Source organism: Oncorhynchus nerka, linkage group LG20 (genome assembly GCF_034236695.1).
Source record: "Oncorhynchus nerka isolate Pitt River linkage group LG20, Oner_Uvic_2.0, whole genome shotgun sequence".
NCBI lineage: Eukaryota > Metazoa > Chordata > Actinopteri > Salmoniformes > Salmonidae > Oncorhynchus > Oncorhynchus nerka.
The window spans coordinates 78309331-78336546 of record NC_088415.1 but is presented as its reverse complement, the minus strand read 5'-3'; the positions used below and the strand labels follow the sequence as shown (position 1 = coordinate 78336546).

Sequence of the window (27216 nt, the reverse complement as noted above, 5' to 3'; positions counted from 1 at the left end):
GAGGTGGGATAGGAGGAGGGCGAGGACGGAGAGTGCGGTAAAATGTATATTCAGAGATCCACTTCAAGATTATTTATGAATTCAAGGCAGTCATTACTAGTGGTTTCAAGGATATTGTCAAGGATGTCCTGAAGTTGTATAACTTCTGTCAACTACCCATGTGGACTGAGTCAACGCCATACATCTGTGACCTTTAAATAATATTGCACAGTGTTTCATTCTGTATGCAAATTAGCTATTTAAATATATGTGAGTGAGCATGATTAGGAATAAATGTAGATGTAAGATTACAGTGAATGAGTGTGTGTGCGTTCCACACTTGAGTATCTTACCCACAGCCTGCGGGGCCAGTATCTGTGTGAACCCTGCTGAGAAAGTGATGAGCACCACTGGGTAGGTGACCCAGGCCAGGTACTGCAGGAGCATGTTACTGTTCAGTCCCCTGTACATCCACTTCTGAGCTACAGCGCAGAGACACACACAGATAAATCAAACCTATTAAAGGGCACATTCCAAAATTTAGGAATATCTCACCCTCTCTCTCTCCCTCCTTCCATTCCCTATGGTGTTGTCCATTACCCAACAGACCCAGGAATATCTCTCCCTCCCTCCCTCACCTTGTTGACAGAAGGCTATAGCGTAGTCCATCACCCAGCTGACCAGGGCCATGACCAGACCCAGGAGGATGAGAAAGATCCAGTCCTCGCCCACACGAGAGATCAGGAACTTCTGACAGCGAGAAGTACACACTGGAGAAAGGAGAGAGGGGGTGGGAGAGAGAGGGGAGAGGAAGATTAAAAAGACAACAGCTTAAAATAAGAGAGAAATAGTCACTGTAACAAGACAGAGAGCATTAAAAAAAGACATGGAGTGATGAGAAATGGAGAAGGAACACTGTGTGAAAAGCAAGTGGGGTGGAGAGACGGATAGAAATGCATCACAACTTGTTGAGCTGAATGAATAAAGGAATGAGTGGACTTAGAGATGGGTGGAAAGAGAGATATATAAGGCCGCTAAACACACAGGAAGCGAGTGACGAAAGAGAGATAAAAGGGATGTGTGGAGAGAAGGAGGAAAGGTGAATGGTTGCTCTCAGGTGGATGAGAGAGGAGTAACTGGATGTCCCTGAAGACCAAATCAAACATCGAAGAGAACACAGTGTCTTGAGGGACACAGTCTATGAATGCTCTAGATACTGAACCGGTGTTAGCGATTTGGTGCCAGAGATGTAGCGGAGTCAGGCGCTACATCTCTGGCACCAAATCGCTGAGTTTACTCACAAAAATTCAAGCAAGATTCCAAATAGGAAAATGCATACAAACTAACACCTACAACAACCACTAAGACACCAACAATCACGGACAGAACAGAAATGTATGCCAGAGGGTTAAATAAGGAACATGATATGGGAATTGAAACCAGGTGTGTGTAATACAGACAAAACAAAACAAAAATGAAACATGGATCGGTGGTGACGTCGACCGCTGAACACCACCCGAACAAGGAGAGGGGCCGACTTCAAGGGGAGGGGCCGACTTCAAGGAGAGGGGCCGACTTCAAGGGGAGGGGCCGGCTTCAAGGAGAGGGGCCGACTTCAAGGAGAGGGGCCGACTTCGGGGGAAGTTGTGACAACCGGTGGAATTCCAGACTTCCAGTTCACATAAAAAGGAGAATAAATTGGGTCCAATGAAGCTTCTTTTAGCTGACCTAACTTTGTTTCTTAAATGTTTCTTGAGTGCTTTAAACAGTTGAAGTCGGAAGTTTACATAAACCTTACCCAAATACATTTAAACTCAGTTTTTCACAATTCCTGACATTTAAGCCGAGTAAAAATTTCCTGTCTTAGATCAGTTAGGATCACCACTTTATTTTGAGAATGTGAAATGTCAGAATAATAGTAGAGACAATGATTTCTTTCAGCTTTTATTTATTTCATCACATTCCCAGTGGGTCAGAAGTTTACATCCACTCAATTTGTATTTGGTAGCATTGCCTTTCAATTGTTTAACTTGGGTCAAATGTTTCAGGTAGCCTTCCACAAGCTTCCCACAATAAGTTGGGTGAAGTTTGGCCCATTCCTCCTCACAGAGTTGGTGTAACTGAGTCAGGTTTGCAGGCCTCCTTGCTCGCACAAGTATGCTTGGAGTCATTGTCCATTTGGAAGACCCATTTGCGGCCAAGCTTTAACTTCCTACTGATGTCTTGAGATATATCCACATAATTTTACTACCTCATGATGCCATCTATTCTGTGAAGCGCACCAGTCCCGCCTGCAGCAAAGCACCCCCACAACATGATACTGCCATCCCTGTGCTTCACGGTTGGGATGGTGTTCTTCGGCTTGCAAGCCTCCCTCTTTTTCCTCCAAACATAATGGTCATTATGGCCAAACAGTTCTATTTTTGATTCATCCCAGAGGACATTTCTCCAAAAAGTACGATCTTCGTCACCATGTGCAGTTGCAAACCATAGTCTGGCTTTTTTATGGCGGTTTTGGAGCAGTGGCTTCTTCCTTGCTGAGCGGCCTTTCAGGTTATGTCGATATAGGACTCGTTTTACTGTGGATATAGATACTTTTGTACCTGTTTCCTCCAGCATCTTCACAAGGTCCTTTGCTGTTGTTCTGGGATTGATTTTATTTGCACTTTTCACTTTTCCGGACGTTCATCTCTAGGAGAAAGAACGCGTTTCCTTCCTGAGCGGTGTGATGAATGTGTGGTCCCATGGTGTTTATACTTACATTTACATTTACATTTAAGTCATTTAGCAGACGCTCTTATCCAGAGCGACTTACAAATTGGTGCTTTCACCTTATGACATCCAGTGGAACAGCCACTTTACAATAGTGCATCTAGGTCTTTTAAGGGGGGGGGGGGTGAGAAGGATTACTTTATCCTATCCTAGGTATTCCTTAAAGAGGTAGTAGTACTTGCATACTACTGTTTGTACAGATGAACGTGGTACCTTCAGGTGTTTAAAAATTGCTCCCAAGGATGAACCAGACTTGTGGAGGTCTTGGCTGATTCTGAGGTCTTGGCTGATTTCTTTTGATTTTCCCATGATGCCAAGCAAAGAGGCATTGAGTTTGAAGGTAGGCCTTGAAATACATCCACAAGTACACCTCCAATTGACTCAAATGATGTCATTTAGCCTATTAGAAGCTTCTAAAGCCGTGACATAATTTTCTGGAATTTTCCAAGCTGTTTAAAGGCACAGTCAACTTAGTGTATGTAAACCCACTCCCTTTTTGTTTACAAGGCCCTACTCATAAACGTCCATATTATCTAACTTTGCTGTTCACAGGATTGGATCATTCTTGAGGTTCCTAGGGTCTACAACGAGCTAGGTAAATCTGCTTTTAGTTTTAATGCACCATATTGCTGGAACAAAATTTGACATACATTTCATCTTGATGATGCCGTTGGTGCAATTTAAAGCATTTATTGGGGACTCATTGTTATCTTTTCGTAAAACATCTGGTTGTAGTAAATAGCCAACCTGTATACTAAGGAGATCCTGAGGGAAATTGACGAGTACCAACAGCTTTACGCTATGGAGGAGCAACATACTCATGGAAAGATCTGACTACTTCACAAAATATATTTAACCCGACAAAAAAAGAAAAACAGATTTAACTACAGACACAGACAATTTACTTACCGTTGAAGTAGAGGCTAGTGCTCTGGCTGGAACCCATGCGACACTGGAAAAGTTGTGTGAGGAGGTAGCAGGGCTGAGGGGGAGTTTGGAGTTCAGCCAGAATGAAATTCTTACGCTCCAAGGAGATAGAAAACAAGGCACCAACAGCCAAGGTAAAAATCCACGATTCCAACATGGATTGTCTACTCAGGGAAAACATGGTGATGAAGGAGTCGCTACTAGACTTCACTAGTAATAGCATGCATGAAAATCATTTTTTTCTGGGATTCCTGATAATAATCCAGAGGGCGCGATCAGAGATTTCATGAAATCCGCATTAAAACTTCCTATAGAGACTGTAAACAAGGTGGCTTTCCACCGAGCACACAGACTTGGAGCTCGGAGTGACAAGACCAAGGGTCCCCGACCGATCATTGCAAAATTTGAACACTACCAACAAAAGGAGCTGATCTAAAGCAGAGGAAGGGAGCTTAAAGGGACCCAATTCAGTCTCAATGACCAATTTCCAAGGGAGGTAAACGAACGTCGTAAGAGACTCTATCTAGTACAAAGGCAACAAAAAGGGACAAGGGTAAGTGTTCCTTTCTCATTGTGGACAAACTCTTTATAGATGGACAGCTATTCTGAGACAGCTCCATAACACCATGGCTGTACAAAATTCTACAGGAACTTCAGGTTATGAAAAAAAGAAAGTATGGGAACTGTAAAAATATCTGAACACTATGAAGTGGATATGAACACACACGTACTCAATTACATGCTCGCTTACACATACGGACTTATACATACACACACACACACACACCTGATCTCGCTCTCTTCTCTTCTCTCCCTCCCTCTATTGTCCAGAACTGTTTTATATTTTAATGTGTTTGTTTGTCTATCTTTTTAATGTATTTGTCTACAAGTTTATATATGTTTACAACAAGCAAGGGGAAGATAATATATACTGTTTACAGGAAACACTACATCCTTAAATGATTATACCAATTTATTGAACTTACAGGCAACAAATGATTATCAAATCATTATGGTAGGAGACTATAACACAGTGTTAAGTACCTCAATGGACCGTAAAGGTAATCACTCCACAAACTATCATCACCGTGCCCTTAAGGAAATCACAAATATTATGGATGTCACACTCTGATCTGTTTCACCTGTCCCTGTGATTGTCTCCACCCCTTCCAGGTGTCGCTTATGTTCGCCAGTGTATTTATCCCTGTGTTTCCTGTCTCTCTGTGCCAGTTCGTCTTGTATGATTAGTCAAATCAACCAGCGTGGTTTTTCCTGTACTCTTTTGCCAGTCTCCCCTGGTTTTGACCACTGCCTGACTCTGGACTACTTTTCCGCCTGCCTGATCATTCTGCCTGCCCTGACCTTGAATCTGCCTCCCCTTCGGTGCCTATTGGATACAAAAGAGGAGGAAAAAGAACTTGAGGAACTTATCTATTATCAATCTAATGTAATCTATTACAAAAATTAAGCAAACTGGATGGAATATGGAGAACAATGCACAAAACTCTTCCTGAATCTCCAATACTGGAACGCTAACGAAAATAATTTGCAGAAACTCGTTACTGAAGACTGAGTCATCTATGGTTCTCCGAATTATATTTTTAAAAGAGGAAGCTAATTATTTTAGACAGATGTTTTCTTTTCCGACTCATCCTCTCCCACTGAATGAAGATTACGGTAAGGAATTATTTCCAAAATAAATAAATAAATAAATGGAAAATTAACAAATGTACAGAAAGATCAGTGCGAAGGCCAGATTAGAGAAATAGCTTTTTGAGGCTGTTAAATCGTTTCAGTCTGGAAAAACCCCAGGGCTTGATGGCATACCGATAGAGGTGTATCAAGCCTTTTTTGATATACTAAAAGCTCCATTGTTAGTTTTAACTAATGGTAGTCTGTCAGGTACTTAGCAGGAAGGTCTGATTTCTCTTTTAAAACAAGACCCAGATGGCAAATATAAAGATCCCTTCTATCTAAAAAACTGGAGGCCCCTTACACTTCAATGTTGTGATGGAAAAATACTAGTGAAATGCATAGCACTCAGAATTAAAAGGGTTTTACCAGGTATTGTTCATCCTGATCAGACAGGATTTTTACATGGACGATACATTGGAGATGATATACGACAACTACTAGAAATAATAGAACATCATGAAACATCTAAGCCAGGACTGGTATTTATAGTGGATTTTGAAAAGGCATTTGATAAAGTAAGACTGGATTTTATTTATAAATGACTTTTTTCAATTTCGGTAATTCTATTATAAAATGGGTAAAAATAATGTATAGCAACCCCAGGTGTAAAATAGTAAATAACGGCTTCTTCTCCGAGTTTTGAATTATCAAGAGGAGTTAAACAAGGGTGTCCGCTGTCACCATATCTATTTGTTATAGCCATCGCAATGCTAGCTATTAAAATCAGATCCAATAACAACATTAGAGGAATAGAAACCCAAGGCTTAAAAACAAAGGTGTCCATGAGTGCCGATGACTCAAGTTTTATATTAAGTCCACAAGCTAGATGCAATGTCTCATTGAAGATCTAGATAACGTTTCTGTACTCTCTGGACTAAAACCAAAGTGTACAATATTACATATTGGATCTTTAAAAAATACAACTTTTACATTACCCTGCAGTTTACCTATAAAATGGGCTGATGGTGAAGTAGACATACTTGTGAATTCATATCACAAAAGATACAAATAAGCTCTCCACAATGATTTTCAATAGAACACTTGTAAAATAGACAAGAGCCTGCAACCATGGACCTGACTATTTATGGAAAAATTGCCCTGATTAACTCCTTAGTCAAATCTCAGTTTACTCATTTACTTATGGCGCTGCATACTCCTGACAATTTGTTTTTCAGATCATATGAGCAAAATATATTTTGCTTTATCTGGGATGCCAAACCAATAAAGAGTGCCTATCAATAAAAATAAAGAGTGCCTATCTATATAATGAATGTGAATTGGGTGGGTTGAGATGATCAAATATAAAAGCACTAAACCTCTCTCTAAAAGCTTCACTTATTCAAAAGTTTTACTTGAACCCTAAATGGTTCTCAAGTAGATTACTAAGAAAAGCTCATCCATTGTTTAAAAATGGCCTTTTTGCCTTTGTGCAGATTGTCATGTCTCATTTTCGATTAATTGAAAATTATACTTTTTTCCGAAGTATCTCTTTTTCAAACAAGCATTGCAGAGCTGGCTACAATTTCAATTTCATCTCCCTGAAAAGATAGAACAAATATTATGGCTGAACTCAAATGTGCGGGTTGATAAAATACCTGTATTTATGGGAAAGATGTTTGAAAATGGCATTTTGTTATTAAATTATATTGTAAATTGGAATGGTAGAGTTATGTCCTTCATTGAGTTATCCGAATTGTACGGGAAGGTCTGCTCAATCCAAGAGTACAACCAAATGATTACAGCATTATCCTAAAAATAGAGGAGGCAGGTGGCAGCGGGAGGAGCTAGGGAACTGCCCAATATAAAGGATCAAAACTGGCGGAGGAATAAAAATACCATAAATAGGAAAGTATACCAGTTTCATTTGAGGACCAGGATGTTGACAACTGTGTCATACAGATTGCAAAATAGTTGGGAAGAGATTTTTGATGTACCGATTCCATGGTGCCTGAGTTGATATATACAGTATAACAACACAAGATTCAAGACCTTTGTTTTTCAGTTAAAGTTATTATTTAGAATTCTTGCCACGAACAAAATGTTGAATATTTGAGGCATAAAATCATCGAAGCTCTGCAGATTTTGTTGTGAGGATACAGAATCAATAGACTATTTATTTTTGTATTGCCCTCAGGTAGCCTGTTTCTGGTCTCAGGTTCAGGAATGGCTGAAAATGCATAGCATTGATCTAAAATTGACCCTAGAAATAGTACTGTTAGGAGATCTGGAGAGACCGGGTCAGTCAATTACTAATATACTAATACTCTTAGTAAAAGTATTTATCGTTAACTCGCAATCTGTGGATTCGATTAGATAGATTGAAACTGCATGTTAAACATCACAGCATAGTTGAAAGATATGTGTTGCGTAGAAACCCGAAGTGGGTGGCCAGCAGAGATAGATTGGATGGGCTGAGGGAAGCTGAGTTTTGGGATGTGGAATTGGAGACAAGTGGGAGTGGAGTTTCTGTGCGAGAGATAGAATGATGGTCAAAGTTTTTTTTTTAAAGTAAAAATTAAACATAATAAAAAGTTTGGCTGATGCCGTGCAGGTGTTTGTACACATGCATATATACACACTCATGCAAAGAAACGCATACAAGAACACACACATACATGTAATAGTGCCAGACATGCACACAAACATATACAGTTGGCATTGCTGTTATGATTTTAGTTATCCTTGATGTTCTTTGTTTATTTTTGTTTTTTTTATTATTATTTAATTTTTGCATTGTTGTTTGCTGTTTTCTTTTGTCTTTCTTTTTTCTCTTTAGTTCATTCTCTTGGTTGTTGGTCCATTGTGGGGTTCTTGGGGGTTGGGAATGGAATTAATTGTATTTTTAATTTTTCTTCAGGGGGGGACTGTGGGAGGGGTCTGGAATGATCGAGGGACAACTATTGGGGAACTGTGGGGGGATCTTGGGGGGTTGGGAGTCTGTTGGATGACTGGTATGATGTAGTTGTTGAGCGGCTTCACTGTAGGTACAGTGGGGCAAAAAAGTATTTAGTCAGCCACCAATTGTGCAAGTTCTCCAACTTAAAAAGATGAGAGAGGCCTGTAGTTTTCATCATAGGTACACTTCAACTATGACAGACAAAATGAGAATTTCTTTTCCAAAAATCACATTGTAGGATTTTTTATGAATTGATTTGCAAATGATGGTGGAATTTTTTAAAATTTTAATTTCACCTTTATTTAACCAGGTAGGCTAGTTGAGAACAAGTTCTCATTTGCAACTGCGACCTGGCCAAGATAAAGCATAACAGTGTGAACAGACAACACAGAGTTACACATGGAATAAACAATTAACAAGTCAATAACACAGTAGAAAAAAAAAAAAAATGGGCAGTCTATATACAATGTGTGCAAAAGGCATGAGGAGGTAGGCAAATAATACAATTTTGCAGATTAACACTGGGGTGATAAATGATCAGATGGTCATGTACAGGTAGAGATATTGGTGTGCAAAAGAGCAGAAAAGTAAATAAATAAATTTAAAAAAACAGTATAAAAACAGTATGGGAATGAGGTAGGTGAAAATGGGTGGGCTATTTACCAATAGACTATGTACAGCTGCAGCGATCGGTTAGCTGCTCGGATAGCTGATGTTTGAAGTTGGTGAGGGAGATAAAAGTCTCCAACTTCAGCGATTTTTGCAGTTCGTTCCAGTCACAGGCAGCAGAGTACTGGAACGAAAGGCAGCCAAATGAGGTGTTGGCTTTAGGGATGATCAGTGAGATACACCTGCTGGAGCGTGTGCTACGGATGGGTGTTGCCATCGTGACCAGTGAACTGAGATAAGGCGGAGCTTTACCTAGCATGGACTTGTAGATGACCTGGAGCCAGTGGGTCTGGCAACGAATATGTAGCGAGGGCCAGCCGACTAGAGCATACAAGTCGCAGTGGTGGGTGGTATAAGGTGCTTTGGTGACAAAACGGATGGCACTATGATAGACTGCATCCAGTTTGCTGAGTAGAGTGTTGGAAGCCATTTTGTAGATGACATCGCCGAAATCGAGGATCGGTAGGATAGTCAGTTTTACTAGGGTAAGCTTGGCGGCGTGAGTGAAGGAGGCTTTGTTGCGGAATGAAAGCCGACTCTTGATTTGATTTTCGATTGGAGATGTTTGATGTGAGTCTGGAAGGAGAGTTTGCAGTCTAGCCAGACACCTAAGTATGTGTGAAGTACAGAGATGAGGTAGTCACTCAAAAATCCTGTTAAACACTATTATTGCACGTAAAAAGGACGTCATGCTCACAAACACAAGTGACTGTCCTCCCTCAAGAGTCTTAGCCGGTCGCGCCACCTCAAAAGCTAGCTACACATACAGAGTTAGTCCATGCAACTTACGTGACTTGTTAAGCACATTTTTACTCCTGAACTTATTTAAGCTTGCTATAACAAAGAGGTTGAATACTTAGACTCAGGACATTTCATCTTTTAATATTTAATTAATTTGGAAAAAATATGATTCCACTTTGACATTATGGGTTATTGTGTGTATGCCAGAGACAAAAAAATCTAAATGTTATGCATTTTTAATTCAGACTAACACAACAACTTTTGTGAATACTTTCTGACAGCACTGAAAGTCCACGGCAGAGGTAGTGCCGACAGTGCCTTCGGAAAGTATTCAGACCACTTGACTTTTTCTGCATTTTGTTACGTTACAGCCTTATTCTACTTTTTTGTAAATCAATCTACACACAGTACCTCATAATGACAAAGCAAAAACGGGTTTTAGGATTTTTTTGCAAATTTATAAAAATAAAATCACATTTACATACAGTGGGAGAACAAGTATTTGATACACTGCCGATTTTGCAGGTTTTCCTACTTGCAAAGCATGTAGAGGTCTGTAATTTTTATCATAGGTACACTTCAACTGCGAGAGACGGAATCTAAAACAAAAATCCAGAAAATCACATTGTATGATTTTTAAATCATTCATTTGCATTTTATTGCATGATATAAGTATTTGATACATCAGAAAAACATAACTTAATATTTGGTACAGAGACCTTTGTTTGCAATTACAGAGATCACATGTTTCCTGTAGTTCTTGACCAGGTTTGCACACACTGCAGCAGGGATTTTGGCCCACTCCTCCATACCGACCTTCTCCAGATCCTTCAGATTTCGGGGCTGTCGCTGGGCAATATGGACTTTCAGCTCCCTACAAAGATTTTCTATTGGGTTCAGGTCTGGAGACTGGCTAGGCCACTCCAGGACCTTGAGATGCTTCTTACGGAGCCACTCCTTAGTTGCCCTGGCTGTGTGTTTCGGGTCGTTGTCATGCTGGAAGACCCAGCCACGACCCATCTTCAATGCTCATACTGAGGGAAGGAGGTTGTTGGCCAAGATCTCGCGATACATGGCCCCATCCATCCTCCCCTCAATACGGTGCAGTCGTCCTGTCCCCTTTGCAGAAAAGCATCCCCAAAGAATGTTTCCACCTCCATGCTTCACGGTTGGGATGGTGTTCTTGGGGTTGTACTCATCCTTCTACTTCCTCCAAACACGGCGAGTGGAGTTTAGACCAAAAAGCTCTATTTTTGTCTCATCAGACCACATGACCTTCCGTGGGCACCCTGATTCTAGTTTGTGAGCTAGACAGTCTACTGCCTGGGAAAGTCTCCCACTCAGAAGTATGAGATGGGTAGGGGGACGGGGGTAGGTTGACCTCCGGTCTCCTCACTGGAAGCCCGAGGTTGGGGGGAGTGGGGGAACTATCAAATAGCGCACCTCTAACTTTGTACAGTACTAATGCAATTAGCAAAAGGTTTCACATACATATTGTTGCATTTTCTTCTGGTTTATGCAAAATCGTTCTACTACACCTGCATTGCTTGCTGTTTGGGGTTTTAGGCTGGGTTTCTGTACAGCACTTTGTGACATCAGCTGATGTAAGAAGGGCTTTATAAATACATTTGATTGATTGATGGTTAAAAATAATAGAAAACCAGTCTGCACACCACCAAGCTGAATTTGTTTAGTCTTGAGTCTTGGTTGACAGTATTGGGGGATGGGTAATGTATTGATGCTCAAGTGTCAAATAAACATGTCTTTGTTACTTCTTTTTGATATTTATGAGTCTTATTTTTGTTTATATTTTTATATTTATATATTTTTAAATGTTATGATTATTTATGTCTGAATAAAAAATAGTTGTTTTTTTCCCAGGGGGGTGGGGGGGTGGGCCCAGGGAGCCACACACACACTCACACACACACACACACACACACACACTAGTTTGGCATGTGGTGGGTGGCCCTCTGCCCGGTGCTTGGCTCTCCTCTGCCCGGGCAACTTGGCTCTCCTCTGCCCGGGCAACTTGGCTCTCCTCTGCCCGGGCAACTTGGCACTCCTCTGCCCGGGCAGCTTGGTTCTCCTCTGCCCGGTGCTTGGCTCTCCTCTGCCCGGGCAACTTGGCTCTCCTCTGCCCGGGCAACTTGGCTCTCCTCTGCCCGGGCAACTTGGCTCTCCTCTGCCCGGGCAGCTTGGCTCTCCTCTGCCCGGTGCTTGGCTCTCCTCTGCCCAGGCAACTTGGCTGTCCTTATATTCGCAGCCACAGTAGTGTGACAGTCTTCGTCTTCTTCTCAACCCAAAAGCAAAAACAGACAGTCTGCCAGATACACTGTGTAATGAATTGCTTATTCTGTTTCGGGAATATGAATCGTACAAACATACTGTAAATTATAGAATGACATTTAGGCCAAAGATATCAAAACAAATATGAGTGTAATCTCCCTCAGCAGAACAGTCACTAGCAAGCAGTGCACAAAATGGGAAAAGCCTATTTTATGACAAGGCACTGCCACATCTCAAAAATCTCCAAGAATATGACCACTCATATTTACTGACCTGTGTAATGACCTCAATAGGACCACTCATATTTACTGACCTGTGTAATGACCTCAAAAGGACCACTCATATTTACTGACCTGTCTAATGACCTCAATATGACCACTCATATTTACTGACCTGTGTAATGACCTCAATATGACCACTCATATTTACTGACCTGTGTAATGACCTCAAAATGACCACTCATATTTACTGACCTGTCTAATGACCTCAATATGACCACTCATATTTACCAACCTAATGACCACTCATATTTACTGACCTGTCTAAGGACCTCAATATGACCACTCATATTTACCAACCTAATGACCACTCATATTTACTGACCTGTGTAATGACCTCAATATGACCACTCATATTTACTGACCTGTCTAATGACCTCAATATGACCACTCATATTTACTGACCTGTGTAATGACCTCAAAAGGACCACTCATATTTACTGACCTGTCTAATGACCTCAATATGACCACTCATATTTACCAACCTAATGACCACTCATATTTACTGACCTGTCTAATGACCTCAATATGACCACTCATATTTACCAACCTAATGAAAACTCATATTTACCAACCTAATGACCACTCATATTTACCAACCTAATGACCACTCATATTTACCAACCTAATGACCACTCATATTTACCAACCTAATGACCACTCATATTTACTGACCTGTCTAATGACCTCAATATGACCACTCATATTTACTGACCTGTGTAATGACCTCAAAAGGACCACTCATATTTACATTTACATTTACATTTACTGACCTGTCTAATGACCTCAATATGACCACTCATATTTACCAACCTAATGACCACTCATATTTACTGACCTGTGTAATGACCTCAATATGACCACTCATATTTACTGACCTGTCTAATGACCTCAATAGGACCACTCATATTTACTGACCTGTCTAATGACCTCAATAGGACCACTCATATTTACTGACCTGTGTAATGACCTCAATAGGACCACTCATATTTACTGACCTGTCTAATGACCTCAATATGACCACTCATATTTACTGACCTGTGTAATGACCTCAATAGGACCACTCATATTTACTGACCTGTCTAATGACCTCAATAGGACCACTCATATTTACTGACCTGTGTAATGACCTCAATATGACCACTCATATTTACTGACCTGTCTAATGACCTCAACATGACCACTCATATTTACCAACCTAATGACCACTCATATTTACTGACCTGTCTAATGACCTCAATAGGACCACTCATATTTACTGACCTGTGTAATGACCTCAATATGACCACTCATATTTACTGACCTGTGTAATGAGTGAGGGATCACTGTGATCCAATGACCTCTCCTATAAGTGCACCACCACTGAACTGACAGCATTGACCTACGCTGAGTGTACAAAACATTATGAACACCTGCTCTTTCCATGACATAGACTGACCAAGTGAATCCAGGTGAAAACTATGATCCCTTATTGATGTCACTTGTTAAATCCACGTCAATCCATGTAGCTGAAGGGGAGGAGACAGGTTAAAGAAGGATTTTTAAGCCTTGAGACAATTGAGACATGGATTGTGTGTGCCATTCTGAAGGTGCCAAAGATTTAAGTGCCTTTGAACGGGATATCAACATGAGCCATCTTGTAAAGTCCATTCCAAATCAAATCAAAGTTTATTTGTCAAGTGCGCCGAATACAACAGTGACCTTACAGTGAAATCCTTACTTACAGGCTTGAACCAATAGTGCAAAAAAGGTATTGGGTGAACAATAGGTAAGTAAAGAAATAAAACAACAGTAAAAAGACAGGCTATATACAGTAGTGAGGCTATAAAAGTAGTGAGGCTACATACAGACACCGGTTAGTCAGGCTGTTTGAGGTAGTATGTACATGTAGATATGGTTAAAGTGACTATGCATATATTATGAACAGAGAGTAGCAGTAGTGTAAAAGAGGGGTTGGCGGGTGGTGGGTGGGACACAATGCAGATAGCCCGGTTAACCAATGTCCGGGAGCACTGGTTGGTCGGCCCAATTGAGGTAGTATGTACATGAATGTATAGTTAAAGTGACTATGCATATACGGTAAACAGAGAGTAGTAGCAGCGTAAAAAGAGGGATTGGGGGAGGCACACAATGCAAATAATCTGGGTAGCCATTTGATTACATGTTCAGGAATCTTATGGCTTGGGGGTAATAACTGGTGAGAAGCCTTTTTGACCTAGACTTGGCACTCCGGTACCGCTAGTAGAGAGGTAGTAGAGAGAGTAGAGAGAACAGTCTATGACTGGGGTGGCTGAGATCTTTGACAATTTTTAGGGCCTTCCTCTGACACTGCCTGGTGTAGAGGTCCTGGATGGAAGGCAGCTTAGCCCTGGTGATGTACTGGGCAGTACGCACTACCCTCTGTAGTGCCTTGCGGTCAGAGCAATTGCCGTACCAGGCAGTGATGCAATCATGCTCTTGATGTTGCAGCTGTAGAACCTTTTGAGGATCTCAGGAACCATGCCAAATCGTTTTAGTCTCCTGAGGGGGAATAGGCTTTGTCGTGCCCTCTTCACGACTGTCTTGGTGTGTTTGGACCATTCTAGTTTGTTGTTGATGTGGACAAGGAAAAACCTGCTCCACAACAGCCCCGTCGATGAGAATGGGTGCGTGCTCAGTCCTCCTTTTCCTGTAGTCCACAATCATCTCCTTAGTCTTGGTTACGTTGAGGGATAGGTTGTTATTCTGGCACCACCCGGCCAGGTCTCTGACCTCCTCCCTATAGGATGTCTTGTCATTGTCGGTGATCAGGCATACCACTTTTGTGTCGTCTGCAAACTTAATGATGGTGTTGGAGTTGTGCCTGGCCATGCAGTCGTGTGTGAACAGGGAGTACAGGAGGGGACTGAGCACGCACCCCTGGGGAGCTCCAGTGTTGAGGATCAGCGTGGCAGAGCTGATGCTACCTACCCTCACCACCTGGGGGTGGCCCGTCAGGAAGTCCAGGATCCAGTGGCAGAAGTAGGTGTTTAGTCCCAGGATCCTTAGCTTAGTGATGAGCTTTGAGGGTACTATGGTGTTGAACGCTGAGCTGTAGTCAGTGAATAGCATTCTCACATAAGTGTTCCTTTTGTCCAGTTGGGAAAGGCAGTGTGGAGTGCAATACAGATTGCATCATCTGTGGATCTGTTTGGGCAGTATGAAAATTGGAGTGGGTCTAGGGTTTCTGGGATAATGGTCTTGATGTGAGCCATTACCAACCTTTCAAAGCACTTCATGGCTACGGACGTGAGTGCTACGGGTCTGTAGTCATTTAGGCAGGTTGCCTTTGTGTTCTTGGGCACAGGGACTATGGTGGTCTGCTTGAAACATGTTGGTATTACAGACTCAATCAAGGACATGTTGAAAATGTCAGTGAAGACACCTGCCAGTTGGTCAGCACATGCCCGGTGCAGACGTCCTAGTAATCCGTCTGGCCCAGCAGCCTTGTGTATGTTGACCTGTTTAAAGGTCTTACTCACATCAGCTACAGAGAGCATGATCACACAGTCATCCGGAACAGCTGATGCTCTCATGTATTCTTCAGTGTTGCTTGCCTCAAAGTGAGCATAGAAGTGATTTAGCTCGTCTGGTAGGCTCGTGTCACTGGGCAGCTCGCGGCTGTGCTTCCCTTTGTAGTCTGTAATAGTTTGCAAGCCCTGACACATGAGACGGCATTGGAGCCGGTGTAGTAGGATTCAATCTTAGCCCTGTATCGACGCTTTGCCTGTTTGATGGTTCATCGCAGGATTTCTTGTAAGCTTCCGGGTTAGAGTCCCGGACCTTGAATGCGGCAGCTCTACCCTTTAGCTCAGTGTGAATGTTACCTGTAATCCATGGCTTCTGGTTGGGGTATGTACGTACAGTCACTGTGGAGACGACGTCCTAGATGCACTTATTGATAAAGCCAGTGACTGATGTGATGTACTCCTCAATGCCATCGGAAGAATCCTGGAACATGTTCCAGTCTGTGAAAGCAAAACAGTCCTGTAGTTTAGCATCTGCTTCCTGCTCTAATTTTTGCTTGTAAGCAGGAATTAGGAGGAAAGAGTAGTGGTCAGATTTACCAAATGGAGGGCGAAGGAGAGCTTTGTACGCTTCTGTGTGTGTAGAGTACAGGTTATCTATAATTTTTTCCCCTCTGGTTGCACATTTAACATGTTGATGGAAATTTGGTAGAACTGATTTAAGTTTCCCTGCATTAATGTCTCCAGCCACTAGGAGCACCACCTCTGGGTGAGTGGTTTCCTGTTTGCTTATTTCCTTATACAGCTGACTGAGTGCGGTCTTAGTGCCAGCATCTGTCTGTGGTGGTAAATAAACAGCCACGAAAAGTTTAGCTGAAAACGCTCTAGGCAAGTAGTGTGGCTGCAATTTATCCCAATATACTCCACTTCAGGTGAGCGAAATCTAGAGACTTCCTTAGATTTCGTGCAAAAGCTGTTGTTTACAAAAATGCACAGACCGACCCCTCGTCTTACCGGAGTGTGCTGTTCTATTTTGCCGGTGCAGTGTGTACCCCGCTAGCTGAATATCCATGTCGTCATTCAGCCACGATTCCCGTGAAACATAGGATATCACAGTTTTTGATGTCCCGTTGGTAGGATATTCGTGATCGTACCTTGTCTAGTTTATTCCCAGACGAACTGAGGCTGTTCTGACAGCAAAGGGATGGGGGGGGGGTGTAACTCACAGTAGGTTGGTGGCACCTTATTTGAGGACAGGCTCATGGTAATGGCTGGAGCGGAATTAGCTGAATGGTAGCAAATACATAAAACACAGTTTCTAGGTGTTTGATGCCATTCCATTTGCTCCGTTCCAGGCATTGTTGAGCTATCCTCCCCTCAACAGCCTCCACTGGTGCAACTCAATATTAGGAAGGTGTTCTTAATGTTTTGTATACTCAGTTTATGCTCATTGTATTATATAAAATACAGTAGATGGCCGATGGTGGTGAGTGAGATGAGTCAGTCACACTGGATTATACATTAGCCTAGCATGTTAGCGAGATCTCCCTCTTGAGCTAACCCACGCGCACTCTCCAAAGCTAACGGTCATGAGCCGCTCAGCCTTTTGCGGAGTGTGTAGGCTGGGCTCTAAAACCCTCTGGATTTTGGAGTAGAACAGAGGCACATACTCCTACACACACACCCACATATACAGAACAGAGGCACAAACTCATCATCCTACTCCTAAGAGGTAAGGTATTGTGGTGTAGGTGGGAGAATGGCTGGGTTCTGCTCTCCTCCTGTTGTACAACATGTACAAGAACGTGGCAAGATATCGCTAGTACACAAGAGTCATATTTAAGAGAGTCCTTTATTTTTTACATTAAAAAAATATATACACAATACTAGTCAAAAGTTTGGACACACCTACTCATTCAAGGGTTTTTCTTTATTTCTACATTGTAGAATCGTTTCCCCCCCCTGCAAGAGTATTTATTGACTTAAATTGGAGATAATGGTAACAAAGGAAGTGCCTGTACACAGAAGCCACATTTACTACTTAAACAAAATTGAAGTGATATATAGATATACACACACACCACTATAGAGAAATTATGGCTTTACATTAAGCGCCCTTTCCAAACAGTGAAAAAAATATAAAAATTCAACCAACTACATTACTCCGCTGCTCCATCCTCAGGTGTTGGTTCAGACTGCAGAAGCCTCTTTCTGAGTTCTTTGGTTTCCTCCATGAGCAGATCACACTTCTGCTGTAGCTCAGACAGCCCCAAACGGAGGGTCTCGGCATCTGCAGTCTCCACACCAGCAACACCAAGGTGATGCTTTGGAAAGTTCAAAGAATTATTAGGTTTCTCGGTCTCTTCGTATAGGGCCACCAAGACATTGGTGAGAGTGTCAAGAACACCCGCTTTTTCGAGATACCTTCGAAATTGTTCCCACTTAGTTTCAGAACCTCTGTAATAAGACAGTATGCCTGGCGACCAAATATGTTGCGTTATGAAGTTAAGTAAACTATCTACAGCTGGAAAGATTTATCATTGTAGAATAATAGTGAAGACATCAAAACTATGAAATAACATATGGAATCATGTAGTAACCAAACAAATCAAAATATATTTTATATTTGAGATTCTTCAAAATTAGCCACCCTTTGCCTTGATGGCAGGTTTGCACACTCTTGGCATTCTCTCAACCAGCTTCATGAGGTAGTCACCTTGGAATGCATTTCAATTAACAGGTGTTAAAAGTTAATTTGCTTCCCAAATTGTGTCAAGTTGGCTGGATGTCGTTTGGATGGATGACCATTCTTGATACACACAGGAAACTGTTGAGTGTGAAGAACCCAGCAGCGTTGCAGTTCTGGCACCTACTACCATACCCCAGTCAACCCCTCAAAGGCACACAAACAATCCATGTCTCAAGGCATACAAAACCTTCTTTAACCCGTCTTCTCTTCATCTACACTTATTGAAGTGGATTTAACAAGAGACATCAATAAGGGATCATAGCTTTCACCTGGATTCAGTTGGTCAGTCCATGTCATGGAAAGAGCAGGTGTTCATAATGTTTTGTACACTCAGCGTAGGTCAACGCTGTCAGTTCGGTGGTGGTGCACTTATAGGAGAGGTCATTGGATCACAGTGATCCCTCACTCATTACACAGGACAGTAAATGAGTGGTCCTATTGAGGTCATTAGACAGGTCAGTAAATATGAGTGGTCACACGGAGGTCATTAGACAGGTCAGTAAATATGAGTGGTCATTAGGTTGGTAAATATGAGTGGTCATGTTGAGGTCAGTTGGTCACTCACCATGACACTTGGCGCAGGGGTCTTTCTCATACTCTAGCAGCTCTGCCGACCGGCTGCGAACGCTGGTGGACCTCCGCAGTACCCCGCCATCACGCAGGCGGGCCGCCTCCTCCTTGGCATACACACCGAGCTCCTGTGTGTAACGCCCATACATCTGAACAAGAGGGGTGGGGAAGGAGGGAGAGAGAGAGAGAATATTATTCATTTTCAAGTATTCAAAGGGACCCTCATTATACTCAACCAGCTCCTGAGTCCTGTTTAATATAATACATTAATCCATGGGAGAGAGAAGGACAGAGGGGGGGAGAAGAGGGGGAGGTCAAGAGAAAGTTAGAGACAGAAGGAATGAGAAATGGCATTTCAATAGTATTAAAAAGCAGGGGTGTCCAACTCATTCCACGGATGGCAAGGTGCCTGCAGGTTTTTGTTTTTTACTTTCAACCTAGACAACCAGGTGAGGGGAGCTCATTACTAATCAGTGAGGGTAATTCATCAATCAAGCACAAGGGAGGAGTGAAAACACGCAGACACTTGGCCCTCCGTGAAATGAGTTTGTCACGTGGTCTATATATCTAAAAAAAAAAATATGAAAGAGAGGGGACAAGAATAGGAAGCAACTTCATACTATTGAGATGGATCAAAAGAGGACAAGTATACCATTAATCAATTTCAAAATATTCAAATGTATCCATTTGATAGAAACAATTCCTAGGTGCTGATCGCTCCCTAGAGCCAAACGAGCTATCAATGAGCTGCACCTGCCAGGCCCTGACTGATTAACTACCCAGGGATGCCTTCCAGGCCCTGACAAACTACCCAGGGATGCATTCCAGGCCCTGACTGATTAACTACCCAGGGATGCCTTCCAGGCCCTGACTGATTAACTACCCAGGGATGCCTTCCAGGCCCTGACTGATTAACTACCCAGGGATGCCTTCCAGGCCCTGACTGATTAACTACCCAGGGATACCTTCCAGGCCCTGACTGATTAACTACCCAGGGATGCCTTCCAGGCCCTGACTGATTAACTACCCAGGGATGCCTGCCAGGCCCTAACTGATTAATTGATGGTGACAGCTCGACTCTTAACGAGGAGGGGCGGGGCATCTGCCAAACAAACATACTCAATCAGGTATAAAAGCCTCAGCGAGCCCTGAGTAAGTTCTGTGGATATGATTGTGTAGTATAATGGCATCATCAGCAAGGTGTGTAGTTGTGGTGCTGGCTGTGTTTGTGCACTGCAGTAGTGCAAATACTTGGGGAATGCTACTACAGAAGCACCAGGCTCCAGTTGTTCAGCAGGCCCAGAAGGTGAGGCAGCAGCCTCCGACCAGGCCAGTAACATATGACCAGCAGGCCAAGAAGCTGAAAAACCAGCCCCAGTGGTCACCTCAGTGGGTTACCCAGGGACCTGATGCCACAACTCCTATTGAGAAATGCCAAGTGAAAAAGGAAGAGCGACTTACTTGTGGTGTCCCTGATCTTACTCTTGCTCAATGTGAGGCAATCAACTGCTGCTTTGAGTGGCGGTGCTACTATGGGAAAGCAGGTGACTGTTTTGGCTTTTCCCTTCATTTATTTTACAATTTGCCAATCCTTTGTATTTGCTCCTGCCTAGCTTGTAAGACTTCCATTTAATCCTTTGTATTTGCTCCTGCCTAGCTTGTAAGACTTCCATTTAATCCTTTGTATTTGCTCCTGCCTAGCTTGTAAGACTTCCATTTATGGAGTTATATAAGTGCCAACATGTGTTGTGAATTAAATGTTCTGTTGGCTCTATCATGACTTTCTAGAGTGGCACATGAGTAATTACTCATATCCTTTCTGTGCCCACTCCTTCCTCAGTGACTGTACAGTGCACCAGAGATGGTCAGTTTGTTGTTGTGGTGGCCAGGGATGCCACTCTCCCCAACCTGGACCTTGATACCATCAGTCTGCTTGGACCGCAAGATACACTCTGTAAGCCTGTTGGCACCACTAAAGCCTTTGCCATATACCAGTTCCCTGTCACAGCCTGTGGCACCACTCTTGTGGTGGGTAAATATCTTTCTCAATGTGATGCAATGTAAATCTTGACCACCTAGGAAGTGTTTTATAAACCCAATCCATTGTTTTCAATTTAGGCCTTGGTCAATGCTGCTGGGGTTCTATTCTGCCTGGTAGTTTTGAGTCCTCTCACCTGGTGTGTGTGTCCCTCAGAATTAGTCCCAGAGTAACAGTTTAAAAGTTCTGGATTTCATGATCGAAATGAATTTGACTAGTCCCATTCCAAATCCATGATTTGTCTGTTTTTAGGAATTGAATCCCATCTGATATAAAATAATAATCTAGAGAATGCAGGGCCCTGCATTAATTTAACCCTCCTGTTCATTTCATGTTAATTGTGTTCCCTGTCCAAAATGACTGACACATTATAGCTGATTATAAATCTATAATGTTATCACCTGATGTGCTGATATTAATTTAAGTTCTTGTGAACATTACAAGTTTTGAATTATATTTGTGGCCTGTGGGCCTCATTGACTTAAAAAAAAGCATAATTTATGGGTAATGTTGACTATCAAATTCTCATAGAAACAGTGCTAATTATCAGACTACTTCGTCAATTTTTTATCAAGGACATTTGTTTTGATACGGTTTCACATTTTTAAAAATAGTGGCACAAAATAACCTGTTCCAGGTTAACACTGACATGATAGTAAAAGGATATGAGAACTTTACCACAATACAAAATGAATGTCTGAACACATTCACAGAATGTGAACAATGTTTTTTCTTTAATCAATGGTTCCGTTGTGAGTTCTCATGCACATGTTGGACAATACAAGGTTGTTGCATGTGCCTTGCAAATATATGCATTGCATTTATGGCACATGCTGCTCGTTATGACATCTCTTGGTGCACACAGATTGCACTTCTGTCTCTGGCAGCTGTAGCTCTTGCTTCTTGCCCTTGTATCTCTCACCAATCCAGCAAAGGCTGGTGTTGGTGCAAGGTATTTGCCTTTGAATGGAGTAGTTTTTCCTCTTGAAGAATTTCCCTACTTCCAGCCTGTATTCACACCAGACTCGTTTTAGGCCGACACAGCTAAGATGTTGAAGAACACCATGGGCCAACGTGCCGTCATCCTCTTAGTATGTAACCTGAGTGCAACAATCCGTGAATAAAATGAGTACGTACAAGTGATACGTCATAGTAACTTGAGAAATGTCTTAAGTGTTTTAATTTATCACATCTAAAACATATTTACATATTGAATAGAATTGACTCCATATTGTTCACAAATTCAATGAGAATTTTGCCAAACATATCTCTTATTGTGCAGCTTAAACAATCTGGTAAGGGGAGAAGGTACATGAGATTTCAAAGATGATAACATACTTTATCAAGGTTGTCAACTCTCACTTGGTTCCTGTTGTAATCCAGCACAGTGGCATCCCTGTGCAATTGTCATCAGGAGCACTTTTTTTTCCTTTGGGCAGTAGGGCACAAGTGTTGAAGGCATATTTAGAGGAAAAACAATCCCTGTCCTTGGTAGTAAGGCAGGAGGTAACTCTGGCTTGTTCCTTCTGACTGTCCCCACCATGGTCATTTTTTTGGAGCAGCTCCTGACCTAGAGCATATGGGGTGATAATTGTCACACGTTGTGCCCCTGGAGACCTTCAGTCACTTCCAGGACCACCTGGTTTCCCTGGTTCCTTTCAGGAACACCGTCAGCAGGTTTCCCGGCGTAACCCTGCATCTTCCAGGCGTAACTTGTCCTGGCATCACATGCTGCCCAGATCTTTAGTCCATATTTAGATGGCTTGCTTGGCATTTTCGATCAGGAACACCACAGGTGTACAAGTTTAAAAAAAAAAAAATTTTTAAACACAATTTAATCATCAATGCCCTGTGTGGACAAAGTCATGGAACCTTATGACAATCAGATTTAAATTAATTACATTTTTCAAAGAACTTGTAAATCAGTCCAATTCAACAGGCAAAGCCTGGATGTTAGACCCATTGGCCAATGCTGAATGTTATGTTTTGTCCATTGCAGGAGGAAAGTGGCTATGTGGTCTATGAGAACAAGATGATATCTTCCTATGAAGTGGAGATTGGACCTCGAGGTTCAATCACTAGAGACAGCCACTTTGAGTGAGTCTTCCCTCATGAAATGAAGTTCCCTTTGGCCAATTCCACTTGAGGCCTAAGTGAAATGGCCAGTACAATATTTTTAGAATTCTTTTCATACTGAATTATTTCTTAAAGGCATTTTCTGTTAGTATCATTGATTCACAGCTTGAGTCAGAATGTACTAGCCCACCCTGAGTCTGTGGAACACAGTTCTGGCCTTTACATCACTGTCAACATGTTTTCTTCTAGGCTGCAGTTCCAGTGTAAGTACTCTGACACTGCGGTGGAGTTTTTGGTGGTTGAGGTGAATGCTCTTCCTCCCCCTGCTCCAGTCACTGCTACTGGACTTGTCCGAGTAGAGCTCCGACTGGCCAGCGGACAATGTTACAATGAGGGATGTGTGGAAGGTAAACTGGAGAAATGGTTTTAGAAGATTAAAAATCTTGCTGTGATAGCTTATCCCTGACAGGAAATTGCTTTGTCATACAAGGGGTGGGTGCAGGCTTTGACTCAAGCCAAACTAACACCTGATTCTACAAATCCTAGTATTAAATTCCGGCTTTGTTGCAGCCGATGGGTTACTACTTAGGTGGAACAAATGCCTGTTCCAACAATCTGTTTAAGATGGCCAGCACTGTTCTGAAACTGCTGCACTTCAGCTTTTTCTGTGAATGCTACCCTTTGTCCACAGAAGTGGAAGCCTACAGGTCATACTACAGTGAGGCAGACTACCCAGTTTCCCAGCTCCTGAAGGATCCAGTGTATGCAGAGGTTCACATCTTGGGGAGGACCGACTCTAACCTGGTCCTGAATCTGGACTACTGCTGGGCCACCTCCACCCCCAGTCCCCTCAGCTTGCCCAAGTGGGACCTCCTGGTTGATGGGTAACTAGAGAAACAAGATGGTTACCTTGCTACTTGATGTGTTAGATCAATGTTCAACTGGTGCTTACATGTAACCTGTAAAGTAACTGCAATCTTCCAACCAGGATTTCTGAAACCTGGGAAGGTTTCTGGAATTGTCCCACCTTATTCCTAACAATTATTTTCTCCAGGTGTCCGTACCAGGATGACCGTTACCTGACCAATGTAATCCCTGTGGATGGCTCCTCTGGCCTTGAGTTCCTGACCCACTACAAACGCTTCACGGTCAAGATGTTCACCTTTGTGGATGCAGACACTTTGGCCCCTTTGAAGGACAGGGTACTGTACTTTATTACAGCAGGAGTACTCTAATCAGGGTCTCATGGTCTTCTGCTGGGGTTTTCACCCTGATGCTTGATGGATTTGCCAGGAAGTCTGCCCCAAAGGCTGAATCTGTCACTATGTTGAAAAGCAGTGCTGCTAACCTCAGCCCAGTTTGAAATGGCCTTGGTTTAAATGGCTAATGTAGTTGATACATTTAACGTTTGCTTTCTATCAGGTTTTCATCCACTGTAGTACAGAGGTGTGCCACCCTACTAGGACCCACTCCTGTCAACAGCGCTGCAACAGGCAAAGTAAGTCGGTTTTTTTGTATCTTCCAGTTGGTGTTGATGTACAACTTGCTGTTCATCATGCCTCATTTTGTAAAGGTGTCATTGACCCTGGTCATATAGGGCGATGGGCTGTATATGCCTTGGCTCCATCCCAGCATGAGAATGCAATAGCTATACCTTTGACCAGGGTTGGTGACTGTAAATGCTAATTTTGTGAATCAAATTGGGCTTTAGGGCCTTAGTGTCAAGCCTCATGATCTCCTGTTGCTCCATTAGGGAGAGATGTGGCTGCAGTGAATTCTGTGGCTGGTGAGACCGTGGTGTCCAGTGGGGAGCTCATTCTGACCTGACCATAACTACCTTCCACCTGTCAGGCCTGAAGAAATACTTCTACTTCAGCTTGGGATGAAGGCCTCACTCTTTGACCTTGTAGCATACACACAATACATATTGTGACTTGTAATCCTATGGCTTTAGTTTGGTTTAATACAATACTTGACTTTGAAATATCTGAGTTATGACTTAACTAGAGAATTCTTTCTACATTTTGAGTGGAGGCTTGTTCTGGCATCCTTTCAATAACCTTGGCTGTCTGCTTTCACCAGATATCTTGACATCTACATGCCACTAGCATTTCATATAAGGGTAATTTGTCAATGCCTTTACTACTTCAGGAATAATTTCTAAGCTAATGCAAGAAATGGGAACAATTTCTGTAACCACTGACCTACAGTGTATGTGGAGGGTAGCTTCACATGTGCTGTGTCCCGGCATCGGCTGAGACCAAGCAAAGGGAACGCTCTATGAGCGGAGTATATTTGAATCAGTGACATGTCTAACAGGGTGATTCAGTATAGCAGAGGTGGCTTGAGGGCAAGATCCTGCAGATGATAATATTAGGGGTCATGTGGAGAGGGATGTCTATTTACATTTACATTTAAGTCATTTAGCAGACGCTCTTATCCAGAGCGACTTGAGAGCCTACTGTACCTGCCCTAGCATCTGGCTTTCACATATGTACCCACCCACTGCATATGACCACACTACCTAATCTCACATGACTGCACCTACACAGGTCATCCTTTCATCACCTATTGCCTGGCGTTTTAAAGTGTCTTAATGTTGCCGTGTTCTATGCAACCTGTGTACAGTTCATTGGGTCAGTGCAGTCCCTTTCAGTATGTCGAGCATTATTGCATGGAACTCCCAGCTCAAATGAACAGCAACCCTGGTTTCATAACCTCTCCCCTATTTGACCGTGTACTCGTATGTAGGCCACGTGTGCCTTTTTAAATTGATCTGTCCTTGAGCTGTTTAATGTTCTGTAATGTGAGGACCCCAGGAACAGCTGCTGCTTTAGCAAAAGTTAATGGGGATCCTAATAAAACCCAATCTCTGCAACCTGTATAAACACAAGTTCATACGGTCAGTGCAGTCCCTTCATCCCTCCCATCTCTGAACCCCCCCCCCCTCACACTCTGTTCACACTACTCTCCCTTTCTAAGTAGTGAAGCCAGACTCCGTTCTCTCTACAATCCCTATCGGCTCTTCAACTACCATCACTTAACTAACACGATCATTCATCTTTGTCTTTACCACTCTTGATGGGCATCACAGTTCCTCCAGAATCCCTTTGTGCTCACTAAGGCAGGTGAGGTACAGAGGGAAGCTGGGCAGCCCTGGCTTCTGTCTGAAAGGGGGAGTATTTCACTTCGTCAATGTAAACATGTTTTCCATGTCATTAAAGCCCATTGAGTTGTCCAACAGCCCATCTCATAACTTTACTACCATCCACTCCTTCTTCCCATAGCTCCCATTTAACTGAAGCAGCTCCACCTAGCACACTGCAATATCTCATCCAACCCAAGCCCACTACTGTGTAAACAACCTGACCAAACACACTGGCTGACGTTTGTGGAAACACGTATGTGATAGAGTTGAAGTAGGAAGTTTACATATGCCTTAGCCAAATAAATGTACACTAATTTTTCACAATTCCTGACATTTAATCCTAGTAAATGATCCTGTCTTAGGTCAGGATAACCACCTTTAAGATTGTGAAATGTCAAAAGTGATTTCTTTCATCACATTCCCAGTGGGGCAGAAGTTTACATGCACTCAATTAGTATTTGGTAGCATTGCCTTTACATTGTTTAACTTGGGTCAAATGCTTCGGGTGGCCTTCCACAAGCTTCCCACAAGTTGGGTGAATTTTGGCCCATTCTTCCTGACAGAGCTTGTGTAAAGGAGTCAGGTTTGTAAGGCCTCCTTGCTCACACATGCTTTTTCAGTTGTGCCCACACATTCTCTGTAGAATTGAGGTCAGTGCTTTGTGATGGCCACTCCAATACCTTGACTTTGTTGTCCTTAAGCCATTTTGCCACAACTTTGGAAGTATGCTTGGGGTCATTGTTAATTTGGAAGACTCATTTGTGACCAAGCTTTAACTTCCCAACTGTCTTCATGTTGCTTAAATATATCCACAATTTCCTTATGTCATGATGCCATCTTTTGTGAAGTGCACCAGTCCCTCCTGCAGCAAAGCGCCCCAACATGACGCTGCCACCCCCGTGCT

The 27216-nt window shown here is 42.6% G+C and overlaps 2 protein-coding genes across 2 annotated transcripts in view; one reads left to right on the top strand and one right to left on the bottom strand.

The window, feature by feature from the left end:
• Positions 1-27216, bottom strand: part of LOC115103162 (chloride channel protein 2-like) — a 126852-nt gene that overhangs the window by 45251 nt on the left and 54385 nt on the right. The window contains 3 exon segments of the mRNA XM_065006085.1: positions 333-461; positions 618-749; positions 19046-19199. Coding sequence (XP_064862157.1) covers positions 333-461; positions 618-749; positions 19046-19199 — 415 coding nt within the window.
• Positions 20225-25569, top strand: LOC115103160 (zona pellucida sperm-binding protein 4-like). Its single transcript, XM_029623880.2, has 8 exons — positions 20225-20594; positions 20891-21078; positions 23088-23185; positions 23414-23571; positions 23856-24048; positions 24219-24366; positions 24587-24662; positions 24918-25569. Exons 1-8 carry the CDS (start codon positions 20234-20236, stop codon positions 24989-24991), a joined length of 1296 nt encoding a protein of 431 aa, XP_029479740.2. The 5' UTR covers positions 20225-20233; the 3' UTR covers positions 24992-25569.

Coding starts and splice junctions, on each gene's coding strand:
- LOC115103160 (XM_029623880.2), top strand. CDS start 20,234: ATGGCATCATCAGCAAGGTGTGTAGTTGTGGTGCTGGCTGTGTTTGTG. Junction 24,367..24,586: donor TGGCCCCTTTGAAGGACAGG/GTACTGTACTTT, acceptor GCTTTCTATCAG/GTTTTCATCCACTGTAGTAC. Junction 24,663..24,917: donor ACAGCGCTGCAACAGGCAAA/GTAAGTCGGTTT, acceptor TTGCTCCATTAG/GGAGAGATGTGGCTGCAGTG.